At 34.4% G+C, this 26,981-nt stretch overlaps 1 protein-coding gene across 3 annotated transcripts in view; it reads left to right on the top strand.

The window, feature by feature from the left end:
• Positions 1–26,981, top strand: part of LOC127877199 (rho GTPase-activating protein 7-like) — a 271,035-nt gene that overhangs the window by 226,440 nt on the left and 17,614 nt on the right. For all 3 annotated transcript variants that reach the window (XM_052422864.1, XM_052422866.1, XM_052422865.1), the window contains 2 exons: positions 12,661–12,742; positions 23,518–23,578. In XM_052422864.1, coding sequence (XP_052278824.1) covers positions 12,661–12,742; positions 23,518–23,578 — 143 coding nt within the window. The remainder of the gene's footprint in view (positions 1–12,660; positions 12,743–23,517; positions 23,579–26,981) is intronic.

Genomic DNA, 26,981 nt, shown 5'->3' with positions numbered 1-26,981 from the left:
TCTTTAAACATCTTCTTCTCCTAAACTACTGGTCCAATTCTGATGAAATTTCTCAGGAATGTTCCTGGGGTGAACCTCTTTCAAAATTGTTCAAATTATGCCCCTGGAGTCAAATTTGACCCTGCCCTGGGGGGTCAAGAATCGAAAATTTGCTTATATAAGGCCTATTTTGTGAAAACTTTAAAAATCTTTACGTCCATAATCATTGGGCCTAGGGCTACCAAATTTGGTATGTAGTGACATCTTATAGTCCTCTACCAAGTTTTTTCAAATTATGCCCCTGGGGTCAAATTTGACCCTGCCCTGGGGGGTCAGAAAATTTGCTTATAAAAGGCCTATTTTGTGAAAACTTTAAAAATCTTCTCGTCCATAACCATTGGGTCTAGGTCTACAAAATTTGGTATGTAGTGACATCTTATAGTCCTCTACCAAGATTTTTCAAATTATGCCCCTGGGGTCAAATTTGACCCTGCCCTGGGGGTCAAAAAATTGAAAATTTGCTTATATAAGGCCTATTTTGTGAAAACTTTAAAAATCTTCTCATCCATAACCATTGGGCCTAGGGCTACCAAATGTGGTATGTAGTGACATCTTATAGTCCGTACCAAGTTTCTTAAAATTATGCCCCTGGGGTCAAATTTGAAAAAATTGAAAATTTGCTTATATAAGGCCTATTTTGTGCAAACTTTAAAAATCTCCTTGTCCATAACTGTATGGCATAGGGCTTCCAAATTTGGTATGTCATGACATCTAATAGTCCTCTACCAAGTTTGTTCAAATTAAGCCCCTTGGATCAAATTTGATCGTTCCCCAGGGGTCACAAAATTAAACATATGTTTATATTGGGCCCATTTTGTGCAAGCTTTAAAAATCTATTTGTCCATTACCATTGGGCCTATTTCTACCAAATTCGATATTTATTGACATCTAATAGTTTTCTACCTAGTTTGTTCAAATTATGCCCCTGGGGACAAATTTGAAACTTTAAAAATCTTCTTGTTCATAATTATAGAGCCTAGGGCTACTAAATTTGGTGTGTAGTGATATCTAATAGTCCTCTACCAAATTTGTTCAAATTATTCCCCTGGGCTCAAATTTGACCCTGCCCCGAGGGTCACAAAACTGAACATATGACGTTTACCAGGGGAGATTTCTGCGGCCGTGTGTCTGTGACCAACAACAACAACATCTTGTAAACATGAGATAAAACCCTGTCATTTAGTGCCATTATAGATCAGATGGTGACTGCTTACAAAGGAATTGAAGTAAGAAAAAGTGTTATGAATGTTTTTCTTATAAACTGAAAAAAGTCGGGTTTTATTTAAATATGTCGAAAGTGAACATATATCCGGATAAAAATATTTCGGATGACATGTTAATTTCATGTCTTTTTTGTAGTGTTTAAATCAGTTTAATAATGTCTTATTGATTTTTAAAACACAACTTCCATGAACATAATTATTTAAAGAAAAGTCAATATATAATACTGCATGGTAAACTCAAACTTTATATCCAAGAGAAGGTGTTGGAATTAATGAAGCGCAATGTTCTTTACTATCGTATATGCTGCTTTTTAATAACTAATGATTCATTGTTTCATTTGTGAATCGTGACTCATGAATTGTGGATATGATTGTCAATTGCTCAACGATCCATAGATCTATATATTTCTGACCATTTTATAATTTTCTTAAAATAAGTTATGAATTGATCTTAGAAGTCAAATGTATTACTTAATTATATACATTTATAAATATAAAGAAATAATCTTTAGATTATCATAATATTCTCAGGCCTGTTGGTCTTAGGGATGTGTGGGTTGTTAATTCTATTTTGAGATGATTCTTTTCAAAGAAAGATGCTACTATTGTATTTGTTATAAATGTGTGAAAGGCTCTAAGAAGGAACCAGAGATTATTAACCCTTTACCAAACACTAACAGGATTTTACGGGTTTGTAGCTGACAACTTTATAAATAATTGTGATAAAAGGAGAAATTGCTCAAGATGAGCAATTTCTCCTTTTATCACAATTATTTCTACCCTACCTGATCATTTCCTTCATATTCCATTACAATTTAATTGTTGTCTGCAACCTCTTTCAAATTGAGAAAGTCCAAAATGTGTCGTTTGGTAAAGGGTTAAGGCATTTTGATTCCTATGGGTCTTGTAAATCTGTTTCAAATCAAATGCGTAGATTTGATCTTCAGCATCTAAAAATATGTGAAATAGAAAGAACGACAATATCTTTTGGATAAATGTACCTACGTTATAAGCAAATGACCTGTGCAACAATTCCCGGGCTTTTTAGTCTATTTAGTTAACACGGTAGTAACTTTTTCCATATATAAAAAAGCTCACCCTTCCAACTTTTAAGCGCCCAGTGGGACGAGGGATAGAAAGAGAAAGTCACATGCTTGAGTACATTTCAACCCATGCGCATTGCACATTTTTATGTCCCCCACCACTATAGTGGGGGACATATTGTTTTTACCCTGTCTGTTGGTTGGTTGGTTGGTCTGTTGGTCTGTTGGTTGGTTTGCGCCAACTTTAACATTTGCAAGAACTTTTGCAATATTGAAGATAGCAACTTGATATTTGGCATGCATATGTATCTCATGGAGCTGCACATTTTGAGTGGTGAAAGGTCAAGGTCATTCTTCAAGGTCAAAGGTCAAATATATAGCTTCAAAGCAGCGCAAAAGGGGACATAGTGTTTCTGACAAACACATATCTTGTTTTCGCATAAAAAAACAGTGGAGCGATACAGGGCCATTATGGCCCTCTTGTTATACTGTTTCTTGAAGTACAGGTAGAAGCTCTATTGTAATTGTAGTACCACAGCAAGGTGTACATGGTAAATCTATGAAAATCAAATTGGTCACAGGAATTTTTCTCAAACTATGTTTATAACCTTTAAATGAGCAAAATTGCAATGCAATACTGTGAAAATAGAAAATCAGGCAATTTTATGCAATCTCCTTTAAGAGGATGGCATTTTAAATTCTTGTAAATTATTAAAGCAATTTTCGTTTCTAAGCTCTTCTAAGAATGGAATATTGGGACTGGCTTTCTAGCATAAGAAAATGAAGGATGGTTTAATAAAAAAATGTTCAACCTTGACTGCATTATCATGCTTTTGATTTGTTGTGAATTTAAGACTCACCATAATCATCTTGGAAAAGATTTAAGAAATGTGAAGGTTACTTTGTATTTACATGTGTGATTTTTTACATGAAATGTACCATAATTTTTAATAGGTTATTATTAATGCATGATAATAGATTGTAAGGCGTTTGTGATAAATTCCTGTAAAACAAAATGGTTGTGTCTCAGTACATGTTATTATCCCCCGCCATAGGTGGAGGGATATTGTTTTGGCCTTGTCCGTCCGTCTGTCCATCCGTCCAGAGCCATATCTTTGAAGTGCTTTGGCGGATTTCATTGAAACTTGGTATGAGTATATATATGGATAAAAGGATGATGCACGTTGGCGTTGTACACCATCTGTTAATAACGGAGTTATGGCCCTTTGTATCTTGAAAAAATGTGTTTTTGTGTGTGTCCAGAGCCATATCTTGGAAGTGCTTTGACTGATTTCATTGAAACTTAGTATGAGTATATATATGGATACTAGGATGATGCAGGCCAAATGGCATTGTACACCATCTGTTAATAACAAAGTTATGGCCCTTTGTATCTTGAAAAAATGTTTTTTTGTGTGTGTCCAGAGCCATATCTTGGAAGTGGGTTGGCTGATTTCATTGAAACTGAGTATGCGTATATATATGGATAAGAGAATGATGCAGGCCAAATGGAATTGTACACCATCTGTAAATAACGGAGTTATGACCCTTTGTATCTTGAAAAATGCTTTTTTGAGTGTCAAATATAACACTTTTGTGTCCAGAAGCATATTGGCGGGGGATATCAATTCAACGAATTTGCTTGTTTGTATCATGTTTGTACAACATTTGCATAATGTTAACATAATGCTATTATATAAAAATCATATTCTTTGACTAATAATGTAAGTGTGCCATGATTTAAATATAGATTACTAATGGATAATAGCCATACTTGAAATACATATATATGTAAAGAAAGCTCGTACATTGACATCAAACCCGATTGTTTCTTTATTTAATGAGATCCTATCAAAGTCTAGTGAGGGATCATGTGACAATCAGGCGTTTGAAGTCCTCATTGAATTTAAGTGAGGCAAGAATATCTGTAACCATTACACCAGGAAGATTTTATTATTAGTCATGTAATCCTGGACATTGTACATATTTGATATCTGATCTGATATATGCTGTAACTGTAAATCAAAGGGTGAGGCTTGTGGAGCTTTAATCTGAAATATGAACCTGGCTCGGGGAAAACCAGGCTTTATAAATGTGCAGTAAGTTTTGTCCAAGATTACTTTTTTGCAATCCGCTTTAACTGGATTTTCTCTTAGAAGAGTCTTCCTTCAAACATAAAATGCCATAAAAGTCCACAAGCTAATCAAGGACGACACTTCCCGCTTTTCATGTTTTTTTGCGTGTAACCGAAGTCTCGTTCTTAGCAAAGTAAGGTGGAAAGTGTCGTACCTCAGATTAGCCTGTGTGAACTGATTAGACTTGTCTTGAACGACATTCACGCACATGCATTAAACCCAGCTTTTGCAGAATGCTCAAATCATCATTTTATAACCAGTCTATTTTTTCATCTTCTGCTCAATGTTTATTTTGCTCAACCAATTCAAAAAGTTTCAAATGAGATGTAGTTATAACAGGAGACCTCATGATTTAATAAAAGCTGATTTATTTACTTAACCCTTTTCAATTATTGTTGCAAATCCCAACCACAAATGATGTATCTGTAACAACATTGAACACTTATAAAGCAATGAAATAGTGGTGGCTCACCACAGACATGTGACATTCAATGTTTGAGGTTAAATTTCACTATGCTACTTCTACTCATTTAGTGGGGGATAAGTGAAAAAGTATAATGTGGATGTTGCTTTATTACATTAACATCATTATATACAGCTAAAATTTACAGCAGAATTTGCAATAGCAGTTAATTAATATGTAATTGCAGTAATGCAATTTATCATTGTTTAATACATTAACACAAAGGATGCTTAATACATAAGAGTTGATACATGCATTATTCATTACTGTAAGTATTATGTTTTATGAACTTTTTAAGAATATTAATTATTATATTGGGCTAAATAAAAACAGGTAATTAGGTAAACATCATAATTTTACACTTATTGTTGAACATATTTTTGTCTAGATTGAAAAATGAAAATATGATGTTGTTGTTTTCTGAAATATTGAAAAACAACAAGATCATCTGACCTGTATTACATAATACAGAAATTTACATATAAAATGATAACTGAAATCAGGCGTACATAAGTCGATTTATATTAAAAGGGTTTTGCGCTGCATCATGACTACAGCGCAAAATGTTAAATTGTTGGAGTAAGAATTACCATATTTTTGCAGGTAAAAATTGTTGAGTCATTCTGGTTGTAGTAGTGTAGACCATGATATCCCCTTGTTCAATATTGATTATTGATTGAGCAAGCAATACCTTACAGGAAGCAAACAACTCTGTGTAAACATGGAAATGTACTCTAACCCTCTCGTGAATGTGTTCGAAAGATGTCAGCCTTTATTAAATTGCGTCAGTTGAATTTGAATGCTAATATTTACAAAACAAGACCCTGTTTGTAACTATTTATGAAGACTTTGTTGATTGCGCAACCTTGTTTGAACACAGGTTGTAATTTAGTGGTCAACATCTGTAACTGTAATGTAATTTCTAGTAAAGTGTGATGATAAACAATTTAATTTAAGTGATAATGAGAACTTGAGATATCTAGCAATTTAACATTAGTAATCAATATGACGTTGCAAACTCGTCCCGCTTTTCAGATAAATGATTGCATCTTAATAGCCTGGTGGGTGTTTGTGGACCAAACAAAACAAAATTCCCACAGCTGTTGAATGACATTGATTTTCCATAAACTGGCAAAAAAATCTAAAGCATGATATTGGAAAATTTAACATCTTAGCAACATGTGAGTCGACTGAAATGTTGTGAATACGTGTTATATCAACCTGACATGCAACATCGATTCCGATTGACAGTGGTTGCGCTTATGGTTGCGCTGATTTTCTTGGAAAGTGATTGAAGAAAATGAAGTTCAGGCAGTAATTAATGGAATTATTTGTTCTGTCAGGTAATATATGCTCTGAATACTGAATACACTGTATTGTATTATAATGTTGTTATCATGGTTTGACATTTCTGTATGATGTCTCAATATTGTGTCACAGACACAGGGTGCGACCGTTAATTAGGATCTACAAGAAGGAAGAGTCTGGGATAGGCAACAGGACACCAGCCTGGCTGTTGGAAAACAGGAATTAATGCATGAGCATAAAGTGCTGTCCCACTGGTTAGCCTGTGCAGTCCTCAACGGCTAACCAGGGACAACACTTTCCACTTTAACTGGATTTTGCTAAGAAGAAACTTCCTTTAAACAAAAGCACATGCATTAAGCCACGTTTTCGCAGAAGGAAGCTCATATTAAATATGGTTCGATATTTGGTTCAAACAAAGAATAATATCAGATTTTATTATGCTATTATTACTGTGTATTGTCTTGTTTTGAAAACTATGTGTGCGACCACTACTGTTTCACTGGTCCATATTTTTCAACAGTTTGCTTTGTTATCATGCGCACAAAGTTTTAACTTAACATACTTTTACTTCTGCTTAGTTACTTATTCACCAATATACTGATGTAAAATATTTACAACCTTTTCTAAAAGGTATAAATTACCATAATTTTGGTACAGTTAATTTAGTCCCGTTCTGAGAAAACTGGGCATAATGCATGTGCATAAAGTGTTGTCCCAGATAAGCCTGTGCAGTCTGCACAGGCTAATCAGGGACAACACTTACCGCCTAAATTGGACTTTTGCTAAAAGAAGACTTTATTTAAACGAAAAATGTCATTAAAGTGTAAAGTGTCGTCCCTGATTAGCCTGTGCAAACTGCACAGGCTAATCTGGGACGACATTTTACATACATGCATTTCGCCCAGTTTTCTCAGAACGCGACTCAATTGTCCACTGAACATGTATAGGCTCAGAAAATGTTTATTACTTACGTCAATATCTTATCAAATATGTATTTAAACCGATATCTTTGTACCAAACCAGATGTTATATTATACACCTATATGATAAAGACAATCATGTATAGTTCAGAGATTATCATAAAAGTACATGGCCTGTACATGTAACACACCGCCAGCTACTCCACTTTAACATTTGACATTTACATGGATAATGTGTGACTGTCGTCACCAGCAGACATTTATTGCTTTCATTTATTCTTTAAAATTGCTGTTCTGTTTTGTACAACATGGGATTGAATGCAAGGTTAGAACAGTAACTGAGAGAGGGGTCAGAGAGGGGTCAGTCATTGATTGAGCCATGACCTGGGAAAATGGAGCTTAATGCATGTTTATACAGTGGCAGTCGGCACAGGCTATTCAGGGACGGCACTTACTGCTTGTTTGGTATTTTTCATTTCAATGAAGTTAAAATCCAGTTAAACAGAAATTGTACTCCCTGATTAGCCTGAGTGTACTGCACAGGCTAATATGGGACCACACTTTATGCACTTGCATTAAGCCCCATTTTCCCAGAATGAGACACATTCATTTATTAACTAGAATACAGCTCCAGTCTTCTACAGTTATAGCTGGCTAGATCAATGAAAGGAGATGGTGGAAATAGATCCTGCAAGCTGTCTCCATTCATGTAGGCAACAGGACTGTTGCATACATATGATCTTTTCTGAAATGTCATGTATGGTCTATCTTATTAGCTTTTGCTGTTTGTTTTTGAATGTCACAATATACTTAAAGATTTCCTTCACAAATTCAATGTAAAAGCAAAAATAAACTCAAACTTTTGCGCATAGAGACCCTCGTAACCATACCTTTTCTTAAACAGCATTCCAAGCTGCAATAATTTAAACAATAAAAAAGATAGGTCATGCGTTATGTTAGAAAGAACTTGACACAACAACAATGTTTTCCTACCACAAGCACACAGAAATATTCTAAAATTAAGTCATGGCAAGTGCCCCACACAGAGAATGGTGTCTTCAAATAAATGATGTTCATGTTTTTAGAGAGTATAGCATTTCACACCAAAATGATTTAGTATATACTGTAACCTGAATGGGAATCCATCTTCCACATACCCCCCTATACACCACATCCTTAAAGTGCCTTCAACTTTCACTAAAACTGTCACTGCGTTCTTTTTGGTCAGCAACAAGGGAAAGCACTTTTATTGTCAAATCAGAGGTCCCTTCAAAAGACAGTCCTAGAGATAATGTTATGTCCAGTTTTAAGTGACCGGAAACTTGTGTCATGCTATCAGCTAATTTCAGGTCAGGTTGGGCTGAATAAGGGTCAGTGCATGTGAGATACAGCTTAGTTTGTAGAACGCTTAGACCTTGAACATGGTTTACATTTGAGCTTCATTCTTGGACAACTGGGCTTAATGCATATGCATTAAGTGTGATCCTGGATAAGCCTGCGCAGTCCACACAGGCTAATCAGGGACAACACTTCCTGCGTTTATGGCTTTTGTATGTGTAGGAAGTCACTTCTAAACAAAAAATCAGTCTATGTGGAAAGTGTCATTTGTGATTAGCCTTTGCAGTCTGCACAGGCTAATCTGTTAAGACACTGAATGCACCCACATGAAGCCCAGTTTTCACAGAAGGCGACTCATCTACTTTCACCTTAATTAACCTTTGAATTTTTTAATAATTATTAGAAATACTAGTAGTCAATGTTGTAAAATATGCAGTAAGTTATAATCTTTACTCGGACAATTTTCTTCTTAAAATGCAGTAAGTTAGGCATAGAAATGCTTCAAAGGACAGATTTCCATCATGTAGATATTGCATTATTCACTTTGATGCCACACTATTATAAATTTATAGAGGGTAAATATAATGTTGGTTATTCTGTAACCAAGTGGTTAATAAGTCAACAAATTTTCATAAAACCTGGTGAAAACAATGGTTTTCATGTCAGTGAGTTAGTCATCTAGTGAGCTCACCAAGGTAACCCAACATGATGAGAGACTGGTACAATTACTTGTGTGGGCAGGCAGATGTTCAGTATGGATAAAACACTGTCAAGCTTATAAATTGTTTGGAAAACTAATTTAAAGTACATTTTTCTAATGATTATTTTTGGAAATAAATTGATGATTCAAGGCAAATAAAGAATTTCTGAGAATATTTATGTTGACCTTTCAAGTAAATTTTAATCAATTTTTAGAAATTTGTCCTGTAATTGATTTCCCTTTATATTTTAAGGACTGATTGAGTTGTGTCCCTTGTAAGCTAGTGACAATTCTTATTCAAGTATGATTTCATTGGACATTCAAATATGTGTATAGTACTTTGGTATGAAGTATGTAAATAAATGCTAATATTAAAGCTGTCCCTACATAGTAAATGCCTGAGAATATGACATTGAGTGAATCCATATTGGGTCAGTTATATCTTATGTAACTTTTGTATTTGGTCAAAAGCAGCTCACTTGAGTAAATGTCAATACCCTATAGGTGTCATGCTAATACCAACACGTCGGCCACACCTAAAAGACATTTTGTTTTCATATCCCATCATTACAAATGTATTTGGGCCGTAACAAAGACAATAATGCACACCTCATAAAAATGACCCCACAGTTGTGTACTGTTAATTGGCCCTGTCAGTGTCGCCAACAAGTCATTTACCTGTCACTCATGCTAAGTGCTTTCAGTCACTTGCATAGTCATAGCAAAACATTTTTTCTGTGTTAAACTTCCCACACAGTGTTGAAGATAATGGTGAATTTTAAATAACAGATATAAATGGGCCGTGCTCTGTGAAAAGGGGATTTACTGCATGTGTGTAAAGTGTTGTCCCAGATTAGTTGTGCAGTTTGGGAATATTTTTTATTATCAACTTTTAGCTGGTTACTTTTCGACATGCCACATTTGTTATGCAACCTTGATGAGACTTGATAAGAATGTTCATCTTCACATCGTCTACGCTGACTGCGAATCTGGGTGAAATTCGTCCAAAAAACTAGGTCACTAGGTCAAATCATAGGAAAACCTTGTTACAACTCTTGAAGCCACATTTATTACTTAATCTTGATAAAACTCCATCAAAATGTTTATCCTGACAATACCTAGGCCCAGTGTGAATCTGGGTCATGAAGGTCCATTAACATGTTCACCTGATCAAATCTTGGAAAAACCTTGTTACCACTCTAGAAACCCCTTGTAGGACTATCTTGGTGATATTTGTCAGAATGTTTATCTTGAAAAATTATTGGCCAAGTTTTAATCTGTGTCCTGTACATAAAAAACAACTGGATTACCTGATCAAATCTCAGAAAAAAACTTTGTAAACTCTTAAAAAGCAACATGAAAGTCATCTTCTAAATGAACTTTGGTCAGGATTGTTATCACTGGGTTGAGTTTGTCCAAAATCTAGGTTATGCCATTTTGTAGAAAAATCTTCATATCCCTCTAGAAGCAACATTCATTATGAATAATCTGTATGAAACTTGGTAGTAATGTTTACCTAGCGCTATGCTGAGTTTGAATCTGGGTCACCATGTGTCAAAAACTTGGTCACTAGGTCAAGTCTTAGACAATATCTCTTGTCTTTAGTTATATATAACTACATTTATTTAATAAAAATTTTATTTAAATAAAATGTAAGTATAATTTATGACTTTGATATTATGAAAATTCAATTAATTATTTGTATATTCAAAATTTTAGAGAGAAAAAAATAGTAAAATGTTATGCATACAGAACCTTTAAACAACAGAATTAAACACGTTATAATAAAATTAATATAAAGTATAATACAATTAAATAATATTATCTTAGTTTATACCAAAATGCACATACAAATGAATAGTAATCAAACATAAATATATTAATCGTTGTATGAAAGTGTTAAAACTAATAAAGAAATCATGTCGCACAATTACTGACCACTATACGCTATGCACCTAGGCTGTCAACATAAATCATTGGTTGTATATGTAGTTTAATGGTTTGTTTATCCTGCACGTATGACCCATTACCTGACTGTCATAGAGTGCACCAAAGTTCAGAGTCCCCATTTGTTAGTCCTCATTTGTCAGTGCTTAGTGCATTTAAGATGACTGGATGCGTTGAAGGATTACTGACTTGTTTGAAATTAAATTAAATGGACATTTGGGATTTGCTTCAAAGTTCATGTATTGATGGGAGGCTTTTATGTTGGATTAACTTAATAAATCAGATTGATTGCTTCTATTCAGTGAAATTGTTTGCTTTCATCTTGATTATGATGATCATTTTTATATTGAATTCAATCATGATTGGTTGTTTATTAAAACTTTAACATTTAGTTCATTATAGATTTTGATTGAATAGACTTAAGAAAAGATGTGTAAAAATAGCAGCCAGGTGTGTATAGTACAGAAGAGATAGTGTTCTCATTCCGCATCAAAGAATGAAAATGAAATGTAAGAAATTGCTTATTTGTATCACTACTCTATTAAGTTTTTATTTAAAGGGGCCTTTTCACAGATTTTGGCATTTTTTTAACGTATTCATTAAATGCTTTATATTGATAAATGTAAACATTGGATCGTAAAAGCTCCAGTAAAAAATCAAGAAAAAATTTTAAAAAAGGAAAAGAACATTGCCCGGAGCAGGTTTCGAACCAGTGACCCCTAGGGTCCTACCAGAGTCCTGAAGTAAAAACGCTTTAGCCTACTGAGCTATTCCGCCAAGTACACATTGTTGTCGTATTTTATACCTTATATAAGCAATCTTCGTAGTTTCACAAAATTTAACGACAAAAACAGAACTCTCCAAATTATTCAATCGTTTCGCGTTGCAACGCTTTATAATTTTTGGGTTTTAAAATCGTCAAAAGATGCATATAATGGCTATATTAGAGCATGGTTAATGTTCAGTATTACTGTTTCCTCACAAATATCATAACTAAAACGAAAACTTACGAATCTGAAACAACTTTTTTCAATTTTGTCAATTTACCAAAGCGTGAAAAGATCCCTTTAAAGACTTCTTACAATCATGTATGTTGTATGTCTTTGACTTGTTATTGAAAACAGGAAAATTATCAGAAATGAAACCTTCATGTCATATCAGAGTACCCATTCAACCTTCGTGTTATATGGGAGCACGTGATGAGAATCGTGATTGTTTTGCGGGCTTCTGACATCAGAGATGGTGTTGTTAGATGGTGTTGTTGCACCATTTGCCAACCGACACCAGTGTGTGTGACATGGTGTGCCATGAGCAAGTATGGCATAACTAACTTCTTTGAGATTCCATTTATGCAAACAGATACTGTTGTTTTCTGGTATTGACAGGTCGTGTTTTGGATTAGAATTCTTGAGTTCAAATGACCAGATACTGTTGTTTTCTGGTATTGATGGGTCGTGTTTTGTATAAGAATTCTTGAGTATAAATTACCATTTAAAGTCTTTGGTTACTCTGGTGTATGCCATAATGTTACCGTGTGATTTCAGATGGTCAGTTCCCAGTGGACATAGACAGTGTGGAGAAGGATCATGATTTCCTGGACAAGGAGGACATACAGTCTCTATTTAGGTACGTTTCCATGGTACCAGTTGCTAGGTGACAGTTCTAGGACATGCAGTCTCATAATTCAGGTAGGTTTCCTAGGTAACCAGTTGCTAGGTTACAGTTCTGGGACATACAGTCTTTATTTAGGTAGGTTTTGATGGTAACCAGTTGCTTGGTCACAGTTCTAGAACATACAGTGTCCATTCAGGTAGGTTTCCATGGTAACCGGTCCCTTGGTTACCATTCTATTAGCACTTAAGGATTTGAGTCTCGCTATTTGAAACGTGGTTTAATGCATGTGCGTAAAGTGTCATTCCTGTTTAGCATGTCTGCACAGTTTTTGAAAATCCTGTTTAGGCGGAAAATGTTGTGCCTGATTAGCCTGTGTCATGTTGTGCCTGATTAGCCTGTGTCATGTTGTGCCTGATTAGCCTGTGCCGACTGTTGAGGCTAATCTCAGACGACACTTTACACACATGCATTAAACCCTGTTTTCTCAGAGCCTAGTTCATTTGTAATTTTGTGAATAACTTTAGTAATTGTTGCATGATAGTTATATAGGATAAGGTATTTTAAATAATTTCTTTATATTTTCAGCTTACCGTATTTTACCATGTATAACGCGCTACCATGTATAACGCGCATGCGATTTTTTAAAGCCAAAATGGAGAAAAAAAAGAATTAAAGACCAAAAACCCGAAAATTTAGCCGAAAATGGCCGCCATTCTTATATTGCGCAATCATTTAATCTGAGTTTTTCGGGCGCTTAATTTTTTGTTTTAAAGTAGGGAGCGTTTTTACGATCAGGAGCATGGGTTGCATAGCACTATATTTTTTGATAATTTTTAAGATTATTCTCTCGTGAACACCGATATGTCCTTATTGCTGCGCACTGCGCGTGTTTTTTCAAGACCCCTGCGCGTTAAATTCGAACCACCATTACCTATTACTCACATTTGAACAGTGTAACATTTTCATTACCTGCCGCTCACAACATCGTATGACATCTTCTTCTGCAGACCCGCAACATCGCAATGTCCAATTTTACGCAAATCGTCCGTGGATCCCATTTTATTTTTCATCGACTTTTAAATATTTCCCCATTAAGAGATGCTCCCCATTAAATCCAGTTTGACCCGGTATTTCGCGCCTTCACTGCGTCTAGTTGATATTATAGTGAGACAAACAATACACCCGAACGCTCAATTCCATACAGTTGGCGTTATTGGCGTAAAGCCATTTGACAAATATCATTTGTTTGTCTCTATTGAAAGAAAATAAAACGAGTCTATATCTCTATTGTTGGTTTGTAACCTACGAATCCGGGTCCGTTCGCCCTAATTTCTGTTCGCCCTAAATCCTGTTCGCCCTAAAACCTGTTCGCCCTGGGTCCGTTCGCCCTAAATTTTATTATCAAAACAGGGAAGCAATAAATAAAACGAAATTTGTTATCTTTTATAACATTTTAATATATAAATGACAATTTAAGCTACAAACTTGCCTATATGTGTGAAAAAACAAGAGTTGCTCTTTAACGTGTAAGCGTGTTTGTAACAAAGCCGTCGAATGCCAGTAATTTTCTCTTATTGTTTAGTTATTTAAAAACGTAAATGATTTATATATCATTCACGTTCCATAAATACATCAGTTCTCTTTGTATATACATATGGAGCCTGCTTTCTGCGGACGATATATACAAATTTCATGAACTTACAATGACATTGGCAAATTTCACTGACAATACGGCTTTAATTGCTTAAAATATAGTTCTGTTATAATTAATTAATAATAATCTTATTACTTAATGTATTTATTATAATTGAGCATTTTCTTTGAGACCAATTTCTACACAATTTAAAATATACCGCTCTGTTTCATTTACATAATTTATGTTTATTTTCTTAATCATACGCTAATAATCATATTAAAGATAATTTCTAAAAAAAATGATAATAACAGTTCTGTTTTATAAACATGATTTATGCATGCATCAATATTAAGTATACTCTTTAGGATAATAGTTTCAACTTAATAATCATATTATACATAACTAATTTCTATATGATTTAGTAATTGTTCTCAATGTTAACTATATTAGGTAAATACGACACTCAATCAATCAATTAACACAGATCGTTATCTCTATAATCTCTTAATTAATCGACACCGATCAATAAAGGCCGGTTGCTACTTCACACCGCGCAATACACGCGAGAATTATTGGAAGTTGATCAGTTTAGTAAATTGAATATTGATGATGTTTTTTTTGGATATAATGATGTTCATATGAATTTTAAATTTATTTGCCTATGCAGGGATCGACAAGAATACAAGAATTTAGATAATCCGACAGACGGTGGTTATATATTGCTGAATGAAAGAACCATAAACAACGCAAGAAGTTACACTCAAAATCTCATAATCTTAATGACTATATTACACATATAAATGTACAAATAATTTATAAATTTAATATATACAGCTTATATATAGAATAATAAATGATGCACTTTATCTTGTGTACATATTTGTAATATTTAAATTTCCATTTTAACTTATTTAATAATTTTAATTAATCATAATTAATAAAGTTTTACTTAATTTCAATTAACAAAATTTTATAATTACTATTGCATATTTTTTAAAGTAACTATTGCATATTGTTTAAAATGACTAGTACATATTGTTTAAAATAACTATTGCATATTGTTTAGAATAACTATTGTATATTGTTAGAAATACTTAAGGAATTGCGCAGTCCATATCACGCATCAAGCCCATTTTTCACAAAACCACATCGGTATACTTTTTGTGCTAGGTGAGCTACAAACTCTAACATATGGAAAAATACATTGATGTTCTATAATAAAACAGTTTAGTAAGCTAAGAGAGCGAGTAGCAAATTCCAATCTAAATTGTTTACCAAATCAAGAACGCAAACGCAAGCTTCTTTAATTAATTACATCTATAATGGATCAAAGGATATTAGCGCTTAACGCTACTTCGCATAAGTCGAAGAATGGTAGCATTTAATGCTAATTGAAAATGAAATACGATAGAGACAACATTCACTAAGACCGTAATGGACAGAATGATAAATTATTAAGAACTAAATAATTTATCGTACGTAAATGAAGATCCCGTTACCAGTTACATTAGATGGAAATAATGAAATCCTTAAGGAACATTAAAATATATAGAAAAAGTACGTACGATATGTTTTTATTATATGCAATTGACAAATTAAATTAAACTAACCAGTTCCACATAGCCGATGCTGCCACCGTTCACAAACGTCGCGTGTAATCGCATGTCGTACCTCCAAATTGCACGAAATGCACAACAGATTATCCATTTTTGAAATAATAGAACCAGACATTTGAGCTCCATTTTATATACTGTGATAATTCACAGTTAGGTTATTCCGAACATATCAAACAAAAAAGTGTTACCGAAATATAAAAGACGGCGCTCTTTAACTTGTAAGCGTATTTGTAACAAAGGCCAGTAATATTCCTTAATTGCTTATTATATTAATTTATGATGAAATCTAAGGTACAAACTTGCTTGCATGTGTGAAAAATCAAAACGGCGCTCTTTAACTTGTAAGCGTGTTTGTAACAAAGGCCAGTTATTTTCACTAATTGCTTACTATATTAATTAATGAAAACTTAAGGTTTAAACTTGCTTATATGTGTGAACAATCAACTGTTCATACCCCGATATGCACATGATAATATAGGGCGAACGAACCCAGGGCGAACGGACCCAGGGCGAACGTGTAACTAGGGCGAACGGACCCGATACCGTAACCTACGTAGTATACTCGCACAGTAGCATATTTATGCAGAGATCGGAAAATGATTGATAAACGTTTTCGTCGTTTCAATGCTTAGAGCCGAGTAATTTCGGCAAATCGGAACTCAACCTACGTAATACACTTGCTCAATAAACTGTTGAACTCCACCTCCGTTCTCTTCAAAAGGTTCGAAGGCTGAGCTTTGCACGTGCTATTATTTAATTGGACGATTGCCATTGAGGAACAAACACACAATTGGTTCGGCATGTTGATTGCTAGACAAAGGAAGCCAATTTTGTCGGCGAGAAACTTGTCGCTTTATTGCTTCAGACAGGAAGCGGCTTTCCTTTGATGACGTCAAACTGTCAATTCACATAGAGTGCAAATTTTCGGAATTGCTAACATTAAACTTTGGATTAAATTATCAAAATAAAGCAAAAGCGAAGTTGAAAAATATGATTGAAATAATTAGCCTCAGTTCAAATAAGACGTTTTGCGTTGTAAATCAACGAGTTTTCATGACAACAAAAACTTTAACAAACAATACCGCGACGCACGGGGATCGATATAGCTCGATTTTTTTTAATGAACAATCAATGAAGAAGTGTGAAAACACCAACAAAGACATTTTTTTCATCTTTTAATTTTTGTCAAAACTGTTACTACCCCGTTCATTCCTAACCTTTCCCGCTATATGTTGTTTCGACAACGGCCCCTTCAGTCTATAACATTATAGGGTGTAGTTTTCTGCAATAACAAAAATGGCGGCAATTGTGAAGATTTACGATTACGAAATGGATTTTTTGCAATTTAGCAACCAGGAAAGCGTTGTGTCAATGTATTACGCACACTGAATTTTTATTTTGAAATTTGAAGGTAAAAAACCGCGCGCTATGCATGGTAAAATACGGTACTTGTTTTTCTAGTGGTTGTATTGGGGACTGTTTAATATTGATGTTTGTCTATGTGATTTCTACAGTAAGATTGCCTCCACCATAATACCACATTAAAATGGGTTTGATTTACAACTTCTATAATATAATTCTCATTTAAGGGTGAATTTCCATTCATAAACATCAAAATACTTGTAATTTATATGGCAATAACAAACTCACAAAGACCTGTACAGTTCACAATAATACATTTGACCAATTTTCATTTTGATTTCACATTCCATTGTTGAAAGTTGTGTATGAGTATTATGCCAAAATCCAAACAATGGCATGACAAAGTTGAAAACAAGAAGAGTTAAACTTGTCATTATCTTCTCATATAACTAAACATTGGTAACATATCAGATCATATTGCTTATTACATATTCATTGATTTCCACCCATTTAGATCACAACAATCAATCGGAAACTTAAGATCAAAGGGAAAAATCACCTGTCTGGATTGTTTTCCAATTTGATTCCTTTCCATTAAGTACCCTTATGCATTTTCCACAGATTAAACACTTTAAATTGTTTGTTGAGTAATGGAAGTGAAAACAAGATCTTAGAGATATAAGTCTATTGTAACAAGTGAGTCAAAGTTGGTTACCCCACTATTGGCAAGAATATTTGGTAGTGTTTGAGTGACATAACTAGCAAAGTTTTTGGGAATAAAATAATGCACGTTTTTGCAAGCGAACACATGATGGTATGTATCTGACTTAATTTGCTATTTATTTGTCTTGCAGGTTAATAATGATTGTTTTGGTTGTTAGGGCATTGAATTTGTTACTGGCAATGATAGCTGTATTTTTTAAGACCAGTACTTCATTCAACATTTTTTTTACATCAAATTTATTGAAACATATTAATGAATTTAGAGACAAGAAACAGTTGAACTGTCCGTCAGTCAGTATGTCAGTATGTGTGTGTGTATGTCAGTCTGTTGGTCCGTCTGGAAAAAAAACTTTAACGTTGGCCATAACTTTTGCATTATTGAAGATAGAAACTTGATATTTGGCATGCATGTGTATCTCATGAAGTTGCACATTTTGAGTGGTGGAAGTTCAAGGTCAAGGTCATCCTTCAAGGTCAAAGGTCAAAAAAATTAATTCAAAGCGGCGTTCTCATGAAGCTGCACATTTTGAGTGGTGGAAGTTCAAGGTCAAGGTCATCCTTCAAGATCAAAGGTAAAAAAAAAATTTTTTTTTTATTATTTCAAAGCGGCGCAATGGGGGCATTGTGTTTCTGACGAACACATCTCTTGTTATAATTGATTTTATTATTGATTTGAATAAAAAAAATCTTTTTATCTGATCTTATATCTGATAATATTGTTTCCGTAAAAGACATGAATAGGTTACTTAAGTATTCAAACAGAGAGACAACACTTTCAATGATTTTACATGTCTTTCATGATGATGTTTAACATCACTATTATGTGTTGTTTCAAAACACAGGTGAGGTTTCTCAATTAACAGTGTTGTTTATTATCTAATTATCTAATTTAATTTTCTAAACAATCAGTGAAATTGCTGAATACATTCTTATATGGGATTTAAGCAAGCTAGTTTTTAAGATAATATGGATATTGTATTATAAATTGTAATTGTATTTTTTACAAGGGGGTTTTAAAATAAAACGTTGTTGACCTTATCGCTATTTTTCATAATTTTGTTGGATATATCTCATTATGTCTTCATATAAAATTTGCAATCAATACAGTTGTGAACTGACAGTGTGTGAATGTCATGTAATATCCAGATGGGGAAACTCATTTTATTTTTATTGCAATTACTTGAAATGCTGGTTGACAGAGGTGAAGATTACTTAATACTGTGAGCAAGTGTGGGGCCTGTATGTAGCTTTCTGTGGTAGTTTGTCAGTTATTAATGAGAACTTGTGACAAGTGATGGACATTTCAACAACCCCCATGTCCCTAGCTGGATGTAATGTTATGCTCCTTTTTACCAGTTCCCATTTTGTCATATTATATCACAGTCAATCTGTTCTTCAGAATGGTTTAATGATCAGTAGATTGTTACAAGTTTATTAAAGTTCAACTGGCTGTAAAAAGTAAAGCTGTAAGTTTTCATCCATTGATCTCAAATCTCTATAAATCTTTTCTCCAATTGTAGTTAATTTGTGTTAATTTATAGATCTGTCAAAGTCACACCTAATTGCGAGGTAGATTGTGATTTATTGCCAGTTAGGCAATCCTTTATAACCTTAACTGGACTTGTGACATTTCAATGGAGTGGTTTTCTTCCCTATAGCAGTGCAAAACTTTCAAGATTGATTTCAATGTATATGTTCACCTTGTAACAGATAATTTATGACCAGATAAATCTTCTGTTGTTGCACATTGTGGTATGTTACAAACATTACTGGATACAAAAAAAATGTCAGTTTTACAAGCCTGTATGTAACAGTGTTGTTTGAACCTCCCATGTGGACAGTACTTTTTAAGCCCCTGAGATAATCAGATACTTTTATCTTAAAAAAGATAAATGCTGGCTACTTTGTCTGTATGATTGATCAGCTTCTTGCTGTCACACTTATCAGCCCTGGATCTTACTGTGCTGCAGTGCTGGTACACAGAAAGTGTTGGAGGCTAATAGTAATTAGTGATGGCCACCCTGACCTGACTTGCTGCAGAGAGGATGTGTCAATGTATGAAGAGTCCTTAATTGGTGTGAGACTTACTTAATGTTAGGAGGACTACCGCTGGTCATTATTAGCTGGAGTACTAGGGCCAGTGTGAGCTAGCTGATCTTTATAAGCTGGTATAATAGAGCCCAGTGGTGAGCTTTGAATGGACTACTCAAGTGTTGTTGAACACACATCTGGTGGGAATATTGTTGGATACACACAGGGTGGCTAGGCTGCACAGGCTAACAGTAGTGCAACCATGAAACAGATAGGCAATGCTCAGCCTGTGTCTAACACTGTGCTTTATTGTTATGGATTGAACAACAACCTGGAGTTGGGTCTGCTCAGGTATAATGTTTTAATAAAGTAAAATGACAATTAAAAACTTGATTCTTTATAAGTTAATAAAAAATGTGCCCTTCTTTTTCTCTCTGTTATCAAAAAAAGATTTTGTAATCATTTTTTGAGTTACAGAAACCATAATAATACCCACATCATGCAAAAATAGGTCTTATGCCATATGCACCCAGCGTAGATTCAGCTGCGCTGGCTGGTGAGGAGAGGACAGCGTAGCTCCTGTCCAGACTGGTCACATATGGTATAAGACCCATTTTGGTATGAGGCAGGTCATATACAAGTGTCAATTCATTACATTTTACTTAGCTTCTTGGTGGTTTGTTGGTAAAATAATTTATATGTAAATACTGGACTGTTGGCAAACATTCTATTACTCACAATAACATACATATTATGGTCAGCCACTTGTAAATACTGATTGATTGGACACTGTCACTGATTGTTAATGGTATTAAATTTATTGACCAATATTGGCTTTAAGTCATTGCAATATTTAGCACCACCAACAGTAGATACTGCTACACTGACCTATTGGTTATTGACCAGTAATCACTGTCCATAATGGCTGATGTTTGACTTTCGTGACTAACAGATTTGTTTGAGTTTATTTCTTTAATGTTCGAGGGCTGATGTACACAAACCAAGTGGACTGTTTACACAAACTATCCTAGGCCTATGGTGTGACAAATGTGGGGTGTTTGCCACCCTGAGCTATTAGTTTAATGACTGTATCTATAGGACTCATTGGAACATAATCATCACTTGGTTTGTATGCTGACAGGGCAGTTTTTTGTCAGATGCTGATATGGACTGTGTTTTAAGTTCTTGTGAATGGAACTTGTGAGCCAGGAATATTCACCAGGCAGCGACTGCTGTGTTATATATCAAGTTTACTAAGTGGTGTTAATTACTCAAAATATTACATTTGTGACAATATGTAGGGAGAACAGTGATAACTTATGTGTTTGGACCTAGATAAAGTTGCTACCAGTGGGATTCTTCCTCTGGCTGTGAGTGGTTTGACACCTCTGACTGTACAATGTAAGTCGTTTCACACCTTTGTGTGCCAACAACCCAGTGTGGGGCTTTTTAAAGCCAGCTAGGTGTGAAGTTAGAGACCCACACGGCTTCACACATGTTAAAAATCGTGTAGGCTGCACAACATCCAGCTATAAATTAAGAAATAAAATCATGAGTTTGATGTGATGCTAAAATACATGATTGAGGTATTATTTCTGTGTATACATGGTTTGAAGGAAATATTATTGAAGCTTTTCAAATATGTTGCATGTATACCTGTTTATATTCCTTTGATGGTGTTTACTATCTAAGCTAGGATAGAAATACAATTTATGTTAAGTTTATTACTGAATCTCCTGTCATCAATTCTTATCTGATCTAGTAAATAAAAAGAGATGTGTTTGTCAGAAACACAATGCCCCCTATTGCGCGGCTTTGAAATAAAATTTAAATATATCATTTGGCAGGTTTAGAAATTATCTCCCTTTTATAGCTTATTACTTCCCTTGGATTGTATTTTATTACTTGTGACCGTGAAGGATGACATTGACCTTAAAATTTGTTTCAGATTATATCCTTTAAAAAAATATAACTTCCCTTGAGAAAATAATTTGTACCTGCCAAATGATATAAAATAGAAATTATCTCCCTTTAAAGCTTGTTACTTCCCTTGGATTTTGTTTTTTGACCTTTGACCTTGAAGGATGACCTTGACCTTTCACCACTCAAAATGTGCAGCTTCATGAGATACACATGCATGCCAAAATCAAGTTGCTATCTTCAATATTGCAAAAGTTATGGCCAATGTTAAAGTTTTCGGACGAACGGACAGACAGTTCAAATGCCGTATGCCACCCTACCGGGGGCATAAAAAACAAATGCATTGTTCAAAAGTTTGGAGATCTAGTAAATATCAATGGGCAATACCCCTGCGAAACGTTTTAGAACTGTTCTATAAACTTTCTAGAATTGACTAGAAGTGTTCTGGAATCATCCTTAAAATGGTCTAGAATGATTTAAGAACAGTTGTTGAACGTTTACTGAGAATAATTTGTAGAACAAATAGTTCTAAAACAGTTCTGAAAGTTTGTTCTATAACAATTCTTGAACCATTGTTCTAGAACTATTCCAGAATTGTTTTTGTATAAATTTCCAGAACTGTTTTAGAACAATTGTTCTAGAAATTATTCTCATTTACCATTCAACAACTGTTCCTAAAAAATTCTAGTAGATTTTCAGTATGATTACAGAACAGTTATAGTCGGTGTGTTCCAGTGCAATTCTAGAAATGTTTTAGAACAGTTCCAAAGGTTTGCTTCAAGTAAGTCTGGAACAAATGTTCTAGAACAGTTCTAGGACATTGTTCCCCTCAGAACTTGTAACTGAGAACTATTAAACCTGATTACCTTGCCCTGGATTCCTCTGACGTTATTGGCACAAAGAGCCTTGGAACTGATCTCCGTGACATTTGGAAAATATGCTGCACACATTAATACTTCTTATTCTACGTAATCATTTGCATATAAAACATGACAATATTGGCATGAAGAAATGTCATTTACATCTGTGCCTGTATTGATGCTAGCTGCCATGTGGGTATAAGTCATGTTCTTATTGGAGCCTTTGGCTGCTGTGAGGACGACATTTTCATAACAAAGATAAGCAAAGATAAGGTCTGCCTCAAGACTTAGTGACATTCTGGTACTCAAGACTTAGCTAAGGACTCCAGATTTTGCCATGAATTCAGACAGACTGGAATTGATCCTGGTGGATTATGTATCTTGATGCATGTCAACATACTTACATAACCTATGGATATTATATATACTTTGTGCTCTGCATTATTTTATCACATTGTTTGTAGGGATTTGTATTGAATTTCGAAGAGTATTTTGTCCTTTGTTGTGAACTTAAGGGGAATGTATGATAATATGTTGAAATATATTAGGTAGGTTTAGTATTTTTTGTTACTTAATAAAATAAGTTTCAGATATTATAGTTAATATTTATGCATTGCAATATTTAACTTTTATTTTCAGGAGACTTAACACTCTAAACAAATGTGCAATAATGAAAATAGGAACACCTACCAAAAAGGAGGTAAGGCCCTTGTGAATATTGTTGTAATATTGTTTATCGCTGACAAAATGAAGAAACACAAAAAGAGCTGTGATACAACTGGCAGTGTTAGCATGAAAGTCCATTGCAGATTAAAATGTTTAAGCCGCACACTTGGGAATTGGGGTTTAATGCACATGTATAAAGTGTCATCCCAGATTGGCCTGTGGAGTCTGCATCTTCTGAAAAATTTTATTTAAAGAAAGTCTCTTCTTAGCGAAAATCCAGTTTAGGTGGAAAGTGTCATCACTGATAAGCCTTAGCAGACTGCACAGGCTAATCTAGGACGACAGTTTATGCACATGCATCGAGCCATGTTTTCCCAGAGCTATTGTCATTTGATTTTATTGTACTGTCCAACGTTGCAAGCAAAAATGGACATTTTACATGTTTTGGAATGCATTTGATTAAACATACTTCTGACTTCCAAAACTGTGATGTACGAAACTAACCAAAGTTGAATTAATATTAACAAACTCTTGCCCTGTTCATAACATTTTGAAGAGAAACATAAATTATGTTTGGTGGCAGCTGTTTTAATTTTTTAAACAGTATTTCCTGCCTGCAATCTAGTTTAAACCAGATAAGCCAATTGTTGTTAGAGGATATCAAAGGGAGAGAATCATGGCTTTAACAGGCTTATCACTTATTTCAAGAGGGCTCCTGCTGGAGATTTGTCTGATAACAGTCAACAGACAAAGCTAAATTTGCTGACAAAAGCGTGAAGCTTTTAACCCTTTGCATGCTGGGAAATTTGTCGTCTGCTAAAATGTAGTCTGCTGAATTTGTAAAATAAGCATTTTTTTCATTTTTTTTCAAAGAATACTATCAGAATAGCAAACAGTTTGGATCCAGATGAGACGCCACGTTCTGTGGCGTCTCATCTGGATCCAAACTGTTTGCAAAGGCCTTTAAAATTCGGTTCCCGCACTGAAAGGGTTAACTGACATTATTTTGCACCACACAGATTTTAACCCTTTACCACTTAGTATTTTGACACATTTGTAGTCCCTTAGAAAGTTAAATCTAATTAAAGACCTTTCTTATTAGATTCAAGTTTTAAAGGCTTCATTTCCAACCCTTAGATGCTGATGAGCAGCAAACAGCATAAAACCTGAACAGACTGGGAGTTACTCGCAGGCTGTTCTGGTTTTATGCTGTTTTCACATAGCCTTTTCACTTTGCTTCTGAGTGGGAAGGGTTAAAGTGGTTTACATTGCTTCATTTACCATAGTGTATTTGTTAATGTATCCTTTATTAACATTAATTTCCGTTATTTTAGACATACAGAAAAACACAAAGAATCCATCTTTGAACAGTATTATATGCTATTGGTACATCCTGTATTTCAAAGGTTATTACTGATGACTTACTGATACAAAAGAATTTCATGGATTCTGATCAAAGTATTAAATGTCTACTAGCTATAATGAACGTAGCCTCTTTAATAGCGCCTTGTTCCGGACTGTGGACTATGACTTGTGGATGATTTGTAGATAATGTTCACGAACAAAATGGACGATAACACTTGTTTTGTTCTCTGGGCGCACGCGGCTGCCAGTAGTCAATAGCATTTTTGGTGGCCCGTTTATTTTTAATTGATAGCAATTTTAATCAGAATACCATCAAATATTTTATAGTCTATGAAATGATTGAAAGAAGTGTGTTTAATTTAATTAATTCATTAGTATACAGTATTTGTTTAAAAATTCCCCATGTCATTGTGAAGATCTTAAGTTACCTTCACGATACCAAGCTTTGTTAAAAATAACTAGTGATGTGAGATTAACTTATAATGTTCATAAAACATTTTATTTTTGAATAAATTTAAAGGATTTTCATCTTAAAAGCTTAATGATGAAATTATTAGAATTCAGGTTGTTTCCCATTAGTTCACAATCGCTTGAAAATAATTCACAATTAATATATTTCAAAGCAATAAAATGTTTATGATTTATTATGATGCTTGATTTAATAGTTTAAACCAAATGGAGGTTATTGCCTTAGGCTTCTGTTTAATGTGTGCATAAGTCAGATGTTCAAGAGATTATCAAGGGAATAAGTAGGCGGTGTAGCTCAATAGAAGAAGTTGGTATCAATAACAGATTATTGGGCATGATATAAGAAGTTGGTATCAAAAACAGAATAGTGGATTACCTGGATTAATAGAGGTGATAATTTACTGTTTGACTAATATTGATAATATGGATTTATATTTGTTTAAATTAAATTGATTTAGTGAGATTAGTTTAATTGGGTAGAAAACATATTAAACTGTTACTTAATCGTTGAATTCCAAAAGATTACCGGTGTACATTTGATCGTAGGTAAGTTGGCATTTCTGATGCATTGGCTGTTAAAAGGTCATTTTCTTTCATTATTGTCATAGTAAGTATACTGTCTTCGTTTTTAGCTCACCTGAGCACAATGTGCTCATGGTGAGCTTTTGTGATTGCTCTTTGTCCGTCGTCCATCGTGCGTTGTGTGGCGTCAACATTTGGCTTGTTAACTCTCTAGAGGCCACATTTATTGTCCAATCTTCATGAAATCAGAAGATTGGTCTCAATGATATCTTTGATGAGTTCGAAAATGGTTACGTTTGCTTGAAAAACATGGCTGCCAAGGGGCGGGGCATTTTTCCTTATATGGCTATAGTAAAATCTTGTTAACACTCTAGAGGCCACATTTATTGTCTGATCTTCATAAAACTTGGTCAGAAGATTCATCCCAATAATATCTTAGACGAGTTTGAAAATGATGCAGGTTGGTTGAAAAACATGGCTGCCAGGGGGCCGGGCATTTTTCCGTATATGGCTATAGTAAAACCTTGTTAACACTCTAGAGGTCACATTTATTTTCCGATCTTCATGAAACTTGGTCAGAAGATTTGTCCCACTGATATCTTGGATGAATTCAAAAATGGTAACCTTTGCTTGAAAAACATGGCTGCCAAGGGGCGGGGCATTTTTCCTTATATGGCTTTATATGGCTATAGTAAAATCTTGTTATAGAGGCCACATTTATTGTCCAATCTTTATGAAATTTGGTCAGAAGATTCATCCCAATAATATCTTGGACGAGTTCGAAAATGATGCCGGTTGATTGAAAAACATGGCCGCCAGGGGGTGGGGCATTTTTCCTTATATGGCTATAGTAAAACCTTGTTAACACTCTAGAGGCCACATTTATTGTCCATTCTTGATGAAATATGGTCAGAAGATTTCTTGGATGAGTTCGAAAATGGTTACGTTTGCTTGAAAAACATGGCTGCCAAGGGGCGGGGCATTTTTCCTTATATGGCTATATAAGGCTATAGTAAAATCTTGTTAACACTCTAAAGGCCACATTTATAGTCCGATCTTCATGAAACTCGGTCAGAAGATTA

This window comes from Dreissena polymorpha, chromosome 4, assembly GCF_020536995.1.
Source record: "Dreissena polymorpha isolate Duluth1 chromosome 4, UMN_Dpol_1.0, whole genome shotgun sequence".
Lineage (NCBI taxonomy): Eukaryota > Metazoa > Mollusca > Bivalvia > Myida > Dreissenidae > Dreissena > Dreissena polymorpha.
Note: the sequence above shows the minus strand (reverse complement) of the source record. Positions and strands in the feature narration are given on the sequence as shown.